This window comes from Oryctolagus cuniculus, chromosome 5, assembly GCF_051225735.1.
Source record: "Oryctolagus cuniculus isolate XC-2025 breed Fujian yellow rabbit chromosome 5, ASM5122573v1, whole genome shotgun sequence".
Taxonomy (NCBI): domain Eukaryota; kingdom Metazoa; phylum Chordata; class Mammalia; order Lagomorpha; family Leporidae; genus Oryctolagus; species Oryctolagus cuniculus.
This window is the reverse complement of record NC_142871.1, coordinates 41,924,931-41,937,012: the sequence shown is the minus strand read 5'-3', so window position 1 is coordinate 41,937,012 and position 12,082 is coordinate 41,924,931. Positions and strand designations below refer to the sequence as shown.

Sequence of the window (12,082 nt, the reverse complement as noted above, 5' to 3'; positions counted from 1 at the left end):
AAATTGTCAAAACAGCTAATCTATTCAAAGTTGTGTTTTTCCGATTTTTAAAATGTATGAACTTGGTGTCAACTTTATCCCATAGACTTGAAAGTGTCAGACAATATTAAACTGTTGATTCTAGAAATTACCAACCAAGAACACTTATAGTTTTCATCAAATCTTTTGTTCTTTACATAAAGCCTGCTCTACTTAAACTCTAAATTGTGACCATTTTTCATTGTAAAATTCAAATAAAAGTTGACAAGACAAAGTCTCTGCTGGACTTGGCCAACTATTGAATAATACACAATTATTTATGTTAGTTCATCACTGAAAAATGGGAGAATGTTTCTTTCTTATTAGGTCACTTGGTTTTTTTTCCTGGCAAAGTATGCTAGAATGCCATTTTCTTACCTCACTGAGGAAGAAATTTTCAGTTTGTAGTGAACAGCTTTACACATATACAACCTGTGCCACCTTTTACAGTCAATCTTCTGAGCATGTGAATAACTTGCTGTTTAATATCATGTTTGTTTTCTCTGAAACAGTTTACACCCTGTGTGTAGCTCATATCCTCCACTGTTAGTTATGGAAACTACCTGGTTTGTAAAACTTCCTTGGTTTTACCCTGAGTAATACAGACATGATGGGCTAAGTGTTGGAGATTCAAGAACAATTAAAATATATTCCTGTCGCTCCCCCTCTTCGTGGAGGAACGACACAGGACCCTGCACTGTTCTTTTGTCTGCTCGGCCCTCCCCGGGTTTGCTGCTGGTTCTTCCCGGGTTGGCTACCGACCCTTCCACCTCCGTGGAAGGGCGGTTCCCCCTGCCACATTCCCCACTTCCGCGGGGGAGCGGCACACCGCCGGCCGGCTCTCTCGGGGGCTGCACAGGTGTTCCTTCAGATAGATGTTCCCCTTAGATGTTCCTGGTGCATGTTGTCTCTCTCCTCCTTTATAGTCCTCTTCCACCAATCCCAACTCGGCTGCCCACATGCCGAGCACACTGCTCTCCTCCAATCAGGAGCAGGATCAGCTCCTGGAGGTCATCACTCAAGCTGGCAAGAGGCGGCTGCGTAGAAGCTGTTTCCTCCTCTCCCAGTGCCATATTGTGGGAGAGCAGATGCATAGAATAAGTCTTAATTCCAGTAACTTAGTCTAGTCCAAGTTGCTCCCCACGTATTCCCTGGTGAATATCATTAGTGAATCACAGGGTATTGTGGTTCATATACAGTTACTGAAATAGAGGAAATGAAATAGCTAACCATGCCTCTGATTATAGGAAAGATAGTACTTCATGCTCTGACCAAAATACCAAAACCAACTCTCACCTTTAGGAAAGAGGAACTGTCACATTTATTTCTTAGGTGGATGCAGCCATGTCACCACATTATCCAGGTATCTTACATCCTCATCAATACTTGTTACTAATCTGGCTGACATTGCCTTAATGATTAACAATAATTTTCAGTATCTCTTCATATGCTTATTGGTCATTTGTATGTCTTTGGTGAAATACTTGTTCAAATATCCTTTCTATTATAAAATAAGATTATTTGTCTTTTTGAGAAGTAAGAGTATTTATATATTTTGGATGCAAGTCCCTTAACAAATACTTGATTTGCAAATATGTACTCCAATTCTGTGCAGTGTCTATTACTTTATTGAACCAAAACTTTAAAGTTTATTTATTTCTTCTTTTGACCTTTGTGTTTTCAGTGTCACTTCCTAGAAAAAAAAAATGCCAAAACCAAAGTCAAGGCCTTTTCTAAATATTTTATAATTTGATCTCTTATATTTAGGTCCATTGTGCATTTTGGGTTAATGATGTGTTGTGGCAGACAAATTTCATTCATTTGTAGATTTCCAGTTTTTCCAATATCATTTATTAAAGACTATTATTACTTATTGAATGATCTTGTGCCCTTCTTGAAAGTAAAGTGACAACAAATGTCAAGAGTTTATTTCTAAACTCTCAATTGTATTCCATTTGTTAGTATTTCCCTGTACCAAATATTGCAATTTTCTCATAAAAAGCTAATAGGGATTGCATAAATTGCATCCTAACAATAATATCTTCTGGGAAGCCTCATCCTTTAAGTGGACTTCTAATTTCTTTCATTAATCTTCTATATTTTTTCTGGGTATACAAGTTTTGCACTTCTTTTTCTTAACATTTTTCCTATATATATTATTCATTTTGATATCAATGTAAAGGTATCCATTTTTAGTTTCACTTTAGGATATTTTCATTGTAGTGTCTAGAAATACCACTGGTTTTTATATGTTGATCTTGTATCTTGCTATGTTAATGAACTCATTAATTCTAATTTTTAAGAGGATTTCTTGAGAAACAGAAACATATTATTTTATCTTTTCCAATATGGATGCCTTTTATTTATTTTCTTAACCAAGTTTCTGGCTAGAACGTCCAGCACAATGTTGAGAAGATGTAGCAAGAATGGATAATCTTATCTTGTTTCTCATTTTAGGGAAGAGGTATTGAGTATTGCATTAATATTATGTTAGCTGTGGGTTTTCTAGATGCCTTTGTCACAATAAAAGACTGTTCTATTCCTAGTTTTTGAGTGTCTTCTTTTTATCATAAAAGGATGCTGAGTTTTGCAAGTATGAAATAGTGTGGGGATTATGTGAATTTTTGTCCTATATTCTCTTATCATGATATATTTTATAGATATCCAGAGGCCAAACTAGCTTGCATTCTTGGCATAGATCTTGGTTTGTCATGGTTAATATCCTTTTCATATGTAATTGTATTTTCTATTCCATTACTATGTTGGGGACTTTTGTGTCAACACTCTCAAGAAATATAGGTATGCAGTTTTCTTTCCTTGAAACATCTTCATCTTATTTTGATATAATTCTGCCTTTTTATGGTTTGTTTATGTATCTTATGTCCTCATTCCTCTTCTCTTCTGCTATTGCCTTCTGTGGTCAACAGAATTTTTCTAATGTGACTTTTTAATTCCCTGTGGTTTCTTTTACAACATATGTATTGAATTTGTTTTCTTAACTGTTGTTCTTAGTTGACGGGATTACAACTAATACTGTTAAAAATGCATTTCAGATGAATTCTAAAATTACTATCTTCTTTCAATTCATAAAGATTTTTTGCAGTAGAATTCTAATCCTTTCATCATTTGTGTAAATATTTTCATAATAATTCCATCTTTATTTATTATAAAGCACCTGGAAAATTTACTTACTGCCTTATGCAGTTGTATTTGAAATAGAGAACAAAATAATATAAAATACATAGTTACAGTGTCATTTATATTTATCCAAGTAGCTCCTTTACTATTACTGTTTTTTTCACCATATGGATTTTGATTTACTATCTAGTATCCCTTCATTTCAGTCTGAAGGACATCTATTTTTCTTGAAAGGCATTATCATCTAGCAATGAACACTTTTAGCATTTGCACACCTGTAAGTGTTTTAATTACTTCTTCATTTTAAAGGATAATTTTAATGGACGTATAATTCTTATTTGACATGCCTTTTCTGTCAGCACTTTGAGTATGTCTTCAGGCCTACACGGTTTCTGATGAGAAATCAACTCTCTATCTTACTGAAGATCTCTTATCTGTGAGAAGTCATTTTTCTGCTCCTGCTTTTAAATTATCCCTTTGTATTGAATGATGAGTCTACAATTTGGCTAAAAAGGTGGCTTTTCTTTTACCTAACTTGGAATTCATAAAGCTTCATGGATTTATAAATTAACGTTTCCAAATCAAGTTTGAGAAATTTTTAATGTTTCTTCAAATATTCTTTTTGCTCCCTTTTCTCTGGTCTTCCTTCTGGAAACCCCATTATATATGTGTTATATGTTTGATAATGTTGTGCAGCTAGGGAAATTCTGCTCATTTTCCCCCATTTTAAAGAATTTCTGTTTCTCAGAATGGAGAGTCTAATTTATAATCAATTTATTTTACTTATTCTTTCTCCCACCAGGTTAAATCTGCTTGACATTCTTGATGTTATTGTCAGTATTCACATTTCCCTTAATTTTTTAGATGTGGATCCTTTTATTGGTTTAAGCATGTTCATAATAGTTAATTTAAATTTGTGCCAACTCAGGAACAACTTAAATTGACTAATTGTGTGAGTGTGTGCAATATTTTTCTTGTTCGTTGCCTATTTCTTACTTTTCTGTAACACTGGTCATTTCAAACATAAAACAGCAATTCTGAAAATCAGACAGCCATTCTCACCAGTGTTTATTGTTGCTTGTTTCATTTGTTATTGCTGGTTTAGTGACTTCCCTGAACTAATTTTGTGTATTCAGTTTGCATTCTGTTGTGAGTCATCATTCAACTCATTGCTCTATAAACTTAGTCGTCTACTAATAATGGGTAAAAGATTTTAATTCCTTAAACTGGTAGCTTTCTACCCTTTTTACAGGAACTCTGTGTGTGTTCTGGGGCACATTTTCAATGCTACACCATTACAACTCTGTCTTAGTCACTGCTTCTTACTTTTTTACCCTTATTTCTTACTCACTGGGCTCAAGGTCAGCCAAGAGATTCACAGTCCTGTTCAAGTCTGCAGACTCCTAGATTCCCAGAAATATTTCAATCCTTTCCAAAGTCACCTGTTCCCCAGATGAATATTCACCTATTCCAAAGTCATCCTATTCCCCAAATAGTTCTAGTTTGGGGCCTGGTTCTTGTTTACTTTAACTACTATAACAGTCTCAGGCAGCCGAGGTGTTAGATACTTGGTGTTGATTCTTTTAAACTAATGCTCTGAGGTAAACTTTACATGCAGAGGGGATAGTTCAAATATTTGTGGTACCCAGAGGATGATTTTTTTTTTTTCCAGGAAGATGTAAAGGAGGTAAATAATGGCAATGCTCTGGCATAGAGCTTCTGGAAGGACTCAGAGCCCAGGTTGCCTTTTTTTTTTTTTTTTTTTTTTCTTCCAGGCAGAGTGGACAGGGAGAGAGAGAGAGACAGAGAGAAAGGTCTTCCTTTGCCGTTGGTTCACCCTCCAATGGCCGCCATGGCCAGCGCGCTGTGGCCAGCTCACTGCGCTGATCCGAAGGCAGGAGCCAGGTGCTTCTCCTGGTCTCTCATGGGTTGCAGGGCCCAAGTCCCTCCACTGCACTCCCTGGCCACAACAGAGAGCTGGCCTGGAAGAGGGGCAACCGGGAAAGAATCCAACGCCCCGACTGGGACTAGAACCCGGTGTGCCGGCGCCGCAAGGCGGAGGATTAGCCTAGTGAGCCGCGGCTTTCCACAAGGGTCCTGAAGAATAGGGAAATTGAGACAGGCTAAATTACAATATCTTAGACCCTTTTGCTCTTACCTACATTCCTCACTTTCTTTGAATAAATATTTTTCAGATTGTTGCAAGCCAGTGGTTAATTCTGATAACAGAAAATGTTAATTTTGAGCGTTTTTCCTGGGTTGTTCTTTTATTGAAGAGTGAATTTAGGGAGATCCCCATTCTATTATTTTAGAAATAACACCTGGATTGTTTGTTTTTATACATGAAGAAATGGAGTCAGAGAAAATTTGCCAATTTTGCTACTATTACTGCTCAAATCCAGGATTTAAGAATTGATGTTCGGGACCGGCGCTTTGGCACAGCAGGTTGATGCCCTGACCTAAAGTGGCAGCATCACATATGGGTGCCGGTTTGAGACCTGGCTACTCTTCTTCCGATTCAGCTCTTTGCTTTGGCCTGGGAAAGCAGTAGAAGATGGCCCAAGTCCTTAGGCCCCTGTGTGGTGGAATGAGAAGGCCATGCCAAGATGGCCGCTGGCAAGCGAGCATCCGTTACTCAAGAATGGCTTCGAAACCCACCTGGCAACAGAGCCTGCCTGGCAACAGGCTGTAATTGGATGGGTTCGGATACTGCCTGGCAACAGGCTGTGATTGGTTAGGGCATAAACTGCCCCTTGACTGGATTGGCTGCCTTGGCAAATCATACGATGTGCCAGAAAGACAGCAAATTGTACTTAAGAGCCAATAAACACAAAAATTAAAAATTTCACAGTAACTAAAATTAATAGACACTATATTTAAATATGAAATTTCATGTATGATTATACTTAGCAAAGTAATCAGACAGAAGATATGGTGGAATAAAGTTACTCTAAAACATACAAAGACACTAACTTCACATTAGCTCTTCTTCGATGAAAAATGGAATGTAGCAAAATTAAGGAATAAACCAGTAAGAAAGATTTTATAAAATACAGAAAAGTAGGTGTGAAGAAAGGTTTGATCATTTGATTAAATTTATTTTTTTTAATGGTGCAGAATCTACTGTATATATTTGTATCTAACATTTCTAATACATTGGTTTTCACATTATAGTGTCTGGTAAATACCACTAATTGCTTATTAATTGAGCTCTAAAGAGGAAATAAAACCTATGATTGATGTTGATCTCTGAACACTAGTTGGAAAGAAATTTGTAAACAGAAGAGTTAAGAGGGTAGCAATATGAATTTTGAAGTCAGATAACTCTTCATATAAGTTTCGTCATGCCACTGACCATGTGCATACTTCATAAAAAGTTTATATATATGAATGTGTATTGAGAAAATTCTTAGTTCAGGTCCTGCCACTTACACATCCATTTAAAGAAGTCTTTGGGCCGGCACCGTGGCATAGGGGGTAAAGCTGCCGTTTAAAGTGCCGGCATCCAATTTGGGTGCACGTTTGAGATCTGGCTCTCTGTTATGACCTGCTATGGTAAAGCAGTAGAAGATGGCCCAAGTCCTTGGGCCCCTGTACCCGCTTGGGAGACCCAGAAGAAGCTCCAGGTCCTGGCTTCGGATCGGCGCAGCTCTGGCCATTGCAGCCTATTGGAGAGTAAACCAGAAGATGGAAGACCTCTCTCTTTCTCTCTCTCTCTCTCTCTCTCCTCTGCCTCTCCTCTCTCTGTGTAACTCTGACTTTCAAATAAATAAATAAATCTTTCAAAAAAAAGAAATCTTTAAATAAGTAGATGTTGACATCTATGAGGAGATATAAAAAATCATGAAAAATTAAAAGGTATTAATTTTGGTGCAAACAATTTTGAAATCCATGCACAGTTTTCATAAAATGCATTTCCATGAACTTTTTGAAGACCTCTCACATATAAATGATCATGTATGAAAAATAGAAACCCAGGAAATTAAGAATTTTTGTTAGCATAAAATAATCATTGTATATGTGAATGTTTCTATTAAGAACAGTGAAACAGATTTTTTTTTCCTGAATTGATATGTGAAAAAGGCCAGTTAAAATTATTCATCAAATAATTCATATGGATATCATTTTGTGTCAGATTATTTATAAATATGATATATTGAAAATAATTGAATTATTTCCAAGTTAATCAGAAACCTATACCCTCCAGTAAATAGGTCTCTGAGTCTCACCAAAGTAGCCACCTTATACCTGTACGCTGTACAGGCATCAGAATCACTCCCTGAGCTCTGCACTTCCTGGAACTTCTATAAGATCAGGATGCTCACAGAGATTGTTCCTACCAAGCACAACTCACCCTTACTGTCAGAAGAAATAAATTCAGCTTTGGCCTTTTTATTTTAAATACTGAGTGCTGAACTTGTTATCCTTTGAGAATTTCTATCAAAAATTTTCCTATACTAGTTTAGCTGACCACGTGATTGAAAAACTTTTCAAATAAAAAATAGTATTTTATAAACTATTTTGTATAATTATAATGAGTTGTTTTCAGTCCCAGTCTTGATGCTGATGACTTGTTCTCTGCTTCCTTGACCTCATTCCTCCTTGGCAGGCAAAAGAAATAGCAGCTGATTCACAGCAAAAGCTGCTATGATGGCTACAATCCTAATTCATCCCACGGACATGCCAAGGGGATGAACTTTTCTGCTGTCCAAAGTAAACTTCAGCCTGTGAAGCAATACTGACAAATAAAGTATGCATGGCAATGTAAGTCTATTGACCATGATTTATTTATCTAAACTGGACTTGGGTCAGTGAAAAAAACAACAGCTGATTAGCAAGAACTCTTCAAAATGCCTGTGCTTGTTTTTAAAACCAACCTCTTTCTTCTTTCTTTCCTTCTTTTCTTTTCATTTTTCTTTTTCTTTCCTTTTCCTTCCTTCCCTCCTCCCTCCTCCCTCTCTTCTTTCTCTCTTTCTTTCTTTCTCTCTCTCTTTCTTTCTTTCTTTCTTTCTTTCTTTCTTTCTTTCTTTCTTTCTTTCTTTCTTTCTTTCTTTCTTTCTTTCTTTCTTTCTTTCTCTTTCTCCCTCTCTCTCTCTCTCTTTCTCTCTTTCCTCTCTCCCTCTCCCTGTCTTCCTCCTTCTTCCTCTTTTTGTCTTTTTTTTTCAACCCATATCTCCCTATAGGTTTATAGTTTGCAGTGTAATCTCTCTCTCAGATGCACTTTTGCCTTCATATCATCTACTGTTAGGCCATGAGCAGGGACTGAATCAAGGAAGCCACCCACTCTTGGACTTTCAGTCTCCAAAATTTTGATCTAAATAAACTCATTTCTTCATAAAATTGCCTGCAGAAGGCATTTCATTACAGAATTAAAAATGAGAAAATTACACTCTTATTCTCATTTGCTATGGAGCAAGGAGAATTTGACATAATTTTAGTTATCTAACATAATAAAAGACAGTTCTTGGATATGTGTTAACTAATCTATATTCTCTAATCAAAGTAATACAGAGAACTATTATTCTCATTAAATCATTTTGATTTATAGGCATTAGTTTGGGATAAAATAACCTTTAAAAATCTTCTTATACTTTTGGTTATATTTTATTTCATTTCTTTTTCAGTGCTTTGTGTTCAAGTCTACTTCTATTCATATTTTATTTCCTTTTCATAAAAACTCCAATTTTTTTAATAAAACAGTTTCTTACCAGTTCCTTTATAATACTTTCTCACTGATGAATATTGGTCAATGAATACTTCAATGAAAAAGATAATGTAAAAATGAAAGATTATTACCATATTAGGCAAAATAACTATGAATTCATTCTTACCTACAGTGAAAATTTCTATGAGCAGCCTCAATAGATGAGACATGTGCATCCCATAAGTGTTTCAAGAGTTCATCCAAGTTAGCAGAAGGTGACTTTACATGCTACCCAAGAAGGAAAATGTCATTAATACTTAGGCAATTATACCACTATCTTCAAATGAAAATCAACCGTATTTACAAATACAATTTTTCTACATCCTAAATGAAAGAACATTGTTTCTAAGAATTAAAATATGAAAGATTTAGCACATAATACTTTCTGAAGAATTTACTCTCAATTAGATTATCAGTAATAATGAAATCATTTAAAAGGAATAATCCAATTATTTTTAAAATATTCAAAACTTTATGCTATTTAGAACTAGATATTAAGTATTTTATTTGTTTTCCTCATGCTGTGAAATTAATTTTTCATAAAGTTGAGTCAGAAGTGGGTGTGAGCAGAGTAAAATCATAAGATCTAATCGCGGCCGGTGCCGCGTCTCAATAGGCTAATCCTCCACCTAGCGGCGCCGGCACACCGGGTTCTAGTCCTGGTTGCCCTCCTTCCAGGCCAGCTCTCTGCTGTGGCCAGGGAGTGCAGTGGAGGATGGCCCAAGTCCTTGGGCCCTGCACCCCATGGGAGACCAGGAGAAGCACCTGGCTCCTGCCTTCGGATCAGCGCGGTGCGCCGGCCGCAGTGCGCCGGCCGCGGTGGCCATTGGAGGGTGAACCAATGGCAAAGGAAGACCTTTCTCTCTGTCTCTCTCTCTCACTATCCACTCTGCCTGTCAAAAAAAAAAAAAAAAATCTAATCACACACAATATAATGTGAATGTCTCTAAAGGTAAAATTGATGTTTGATTACTCTCTCTTCTACCCTTGGCACTCCAATTTGAACATTAATATTTTATTCTGATTGTCAGATGATTGTTTCAGTCAACTCACATATGATAATTTTTATCAGAAGTTTCCAATATGTTGATCAAATTCACTACAATCTATTCCAGAATTATATTTCTATATAGGTTACTGTTCTTTTGATTAAATTATGGTGAATCAGAATGTTTAGTGCACCATTAAGCCATAATTTTTGTGTACTTACATGGTTGTTTTTGATTTATTTGAAGTGGTAACAGTACATACAACTGTCTCAAAACTATACTGGAAACAAGGGTGCTAATGAAATATTACACCATGTAGAAATCTCATATTGTTGAACATTTCATATTAGGAATCATTTCTTAGGAACATTGTTGAGTGCATTAAAATCTTACAAAAGTATTATTCAGAAATTATTTAGCTACCTAAAAAGATTGCTAATCAAAATATTTTTTAAAAACCTGGTAAAATTCATTCCACATTCTCATTACTTCCGGAAAGGATGAATGGCAGCTAGAAACATTATAACAAAAATTCATCTGATCCTTGGGTGGTGGTAGAAGAAGGACATTGTCTGATAATATCCCCATTATGCCAGAATCAACTGCAGCAAGGAAGGGTATTGCAGAGAGATAATAATTAAAGTCTGTGTAAAAGAAAAAGTTATTGATATTGTTAATATAGAAAAGAAGTGTTTTCCTGTTTGTTTGTTTTAATTTGAAAGGTCGGGAGAGGGAGAGCTTCCACCTACTCACTCATTCCACAAATTCCCATAATGGGTAGATCAGGACCAAGGCCAAAGCTGGGTTCCAGGAACTCAATCCAGGTCTCACCCATGGGTGGTAGGAACCCTATTACTTGAACCATTACTGCTAACAGTCTAGGTCTGTATTAACGGAAAACTGGAGTCAGAGCTGGAACTGTATGTTGAACCCAGCCACGCAGACATGGGATGCAGGTATCTTAACTGGTGTCTTTAACTACTAGGCTAACAGACCTGCCCCTAGGTTGTTTTTTAATTAATATATCACAAAAGTAAACCCCAAAGATCTAGAAGGGTGGAAAAATTTAAACTCTAATTGGGGCATGTCAGAAATTATTATCAGAAATTTCCTTAAGGATCATATGCAAGTCAAATATGCTTCTCTCAAAATTGTTACTCTTATAAAAATGGAATTATGTTATAGATACATTATTTTAAACCAGCAATGATGACACCAGAATTTTAAATACCATTTACATTCTGAATCATAAGTTAAAAATAAAAAAATAACTTATTAGTGGTACAATTTTTTATCAGCATTTTTATTCCAAATCTGAAAGTCTGATATGTCTTTAAAATATTCTAATATAGAGATTTTTTTATTGTTAACAAAGTTTTATTTTTTATATTTTCAAAAATCTTTTATTTAATGAATGCAAATTTCATAGGTATAACTTTAGGAATTTAATGGTTTTTCCCCCATACCCACCCTTCCACGCCCACTCCCATCCCACCTCCTACTCCCTCTCCCATCCCATTCTTCATTAAGATTCATTTTTAATTTAACTTTATATACAGAAGACCAACTCTATATTAAGTAAAGATTTCAACCGTTTGGACCCACACACACACAATGTATAAAGTACTTTTGAGAACAAGTTTTGCAGTTAGTTCTCATATTACAACTCATGAAGGACAGAGGTCCTACATGGGGAGTAAGGAAAGTTTTATTTGATAACAAGATAAAAATTTCCACTTCTGTCCTCAGTATTTAAAGCATGTTAAATTAAATTCAACTAATTGAAGTTTACATAACTGGACATCCAATTTACATAATCAAATATACTGATTAGTAAATTTAAAATTTAATTTCCACATTCTTTTGGAAATTCAGTAACACTAGTTTTTATTTTCTATAATTGGGCTTCTAGATTGGATCAGGCATTTTGAGAAAGTCATCAACTTGAAGTCTGTCACACTTCACTCACCAGCCCACCAACTGTCCACAGAGATACACAGATGATCCCCAGAGTCAAGGCCACAGTCTGTCTTTTGGGTGGGGTCGGCTAATCTGCCTATGAGAGAACATGCAGAGTTGGATTTGTTAGGCCCATTTCTAAAGTGCATATACAAAAATTTAACAATTTTTTTTTGGTCATGAATTCTCAGAATACTTATTCTTGGAAAAAACTGTTATTTTTCCCATCACTTTCTTACCTCAATAACTTTTTTACTTTTTTTCTCCCACTCAT

At 35.8% G+C, this 12,082-nt stretch overlaps 1 protein-coding gene across 10 annotated transcripts in view; it reads right to left on the bottom strand.

Annotated features, from left to right (window-relative positions):
• LOC100349505 (protein LEG1 homolog) overlaps positions 1–12,082 on the bottom strand; it is an 80,261-nt gene that overhangs the window by 16,371 nt on the left and 51,808 nt on the right. For 8 of the 10 annotated variants that reach the window (XM_089332713.1, XM_089332714.1, XM_089332717.1 and 5 more), the window contains 3 exons: positions 11,819–11,905; positions 10,309–10,493; positions 8,988–9,088 (listed from right to left, as the gene is read on the bottom strand). In XM_089332713.1, the coding sequence (XP_089188839.1) occupies positions 8,988–9,088; positions 10,309–10,493; positions 11,819–11,905 (373 nt within the window). The remainder of the gene's footprint in view (positions 1–8,987; positions 9,089–10,308; positions 10,494–11,818; positions 11,906–12,082) is intronic. The other 2 variants (XM_089332716.1, XM_089332710.1) reach the window with 1 other exon arrangement.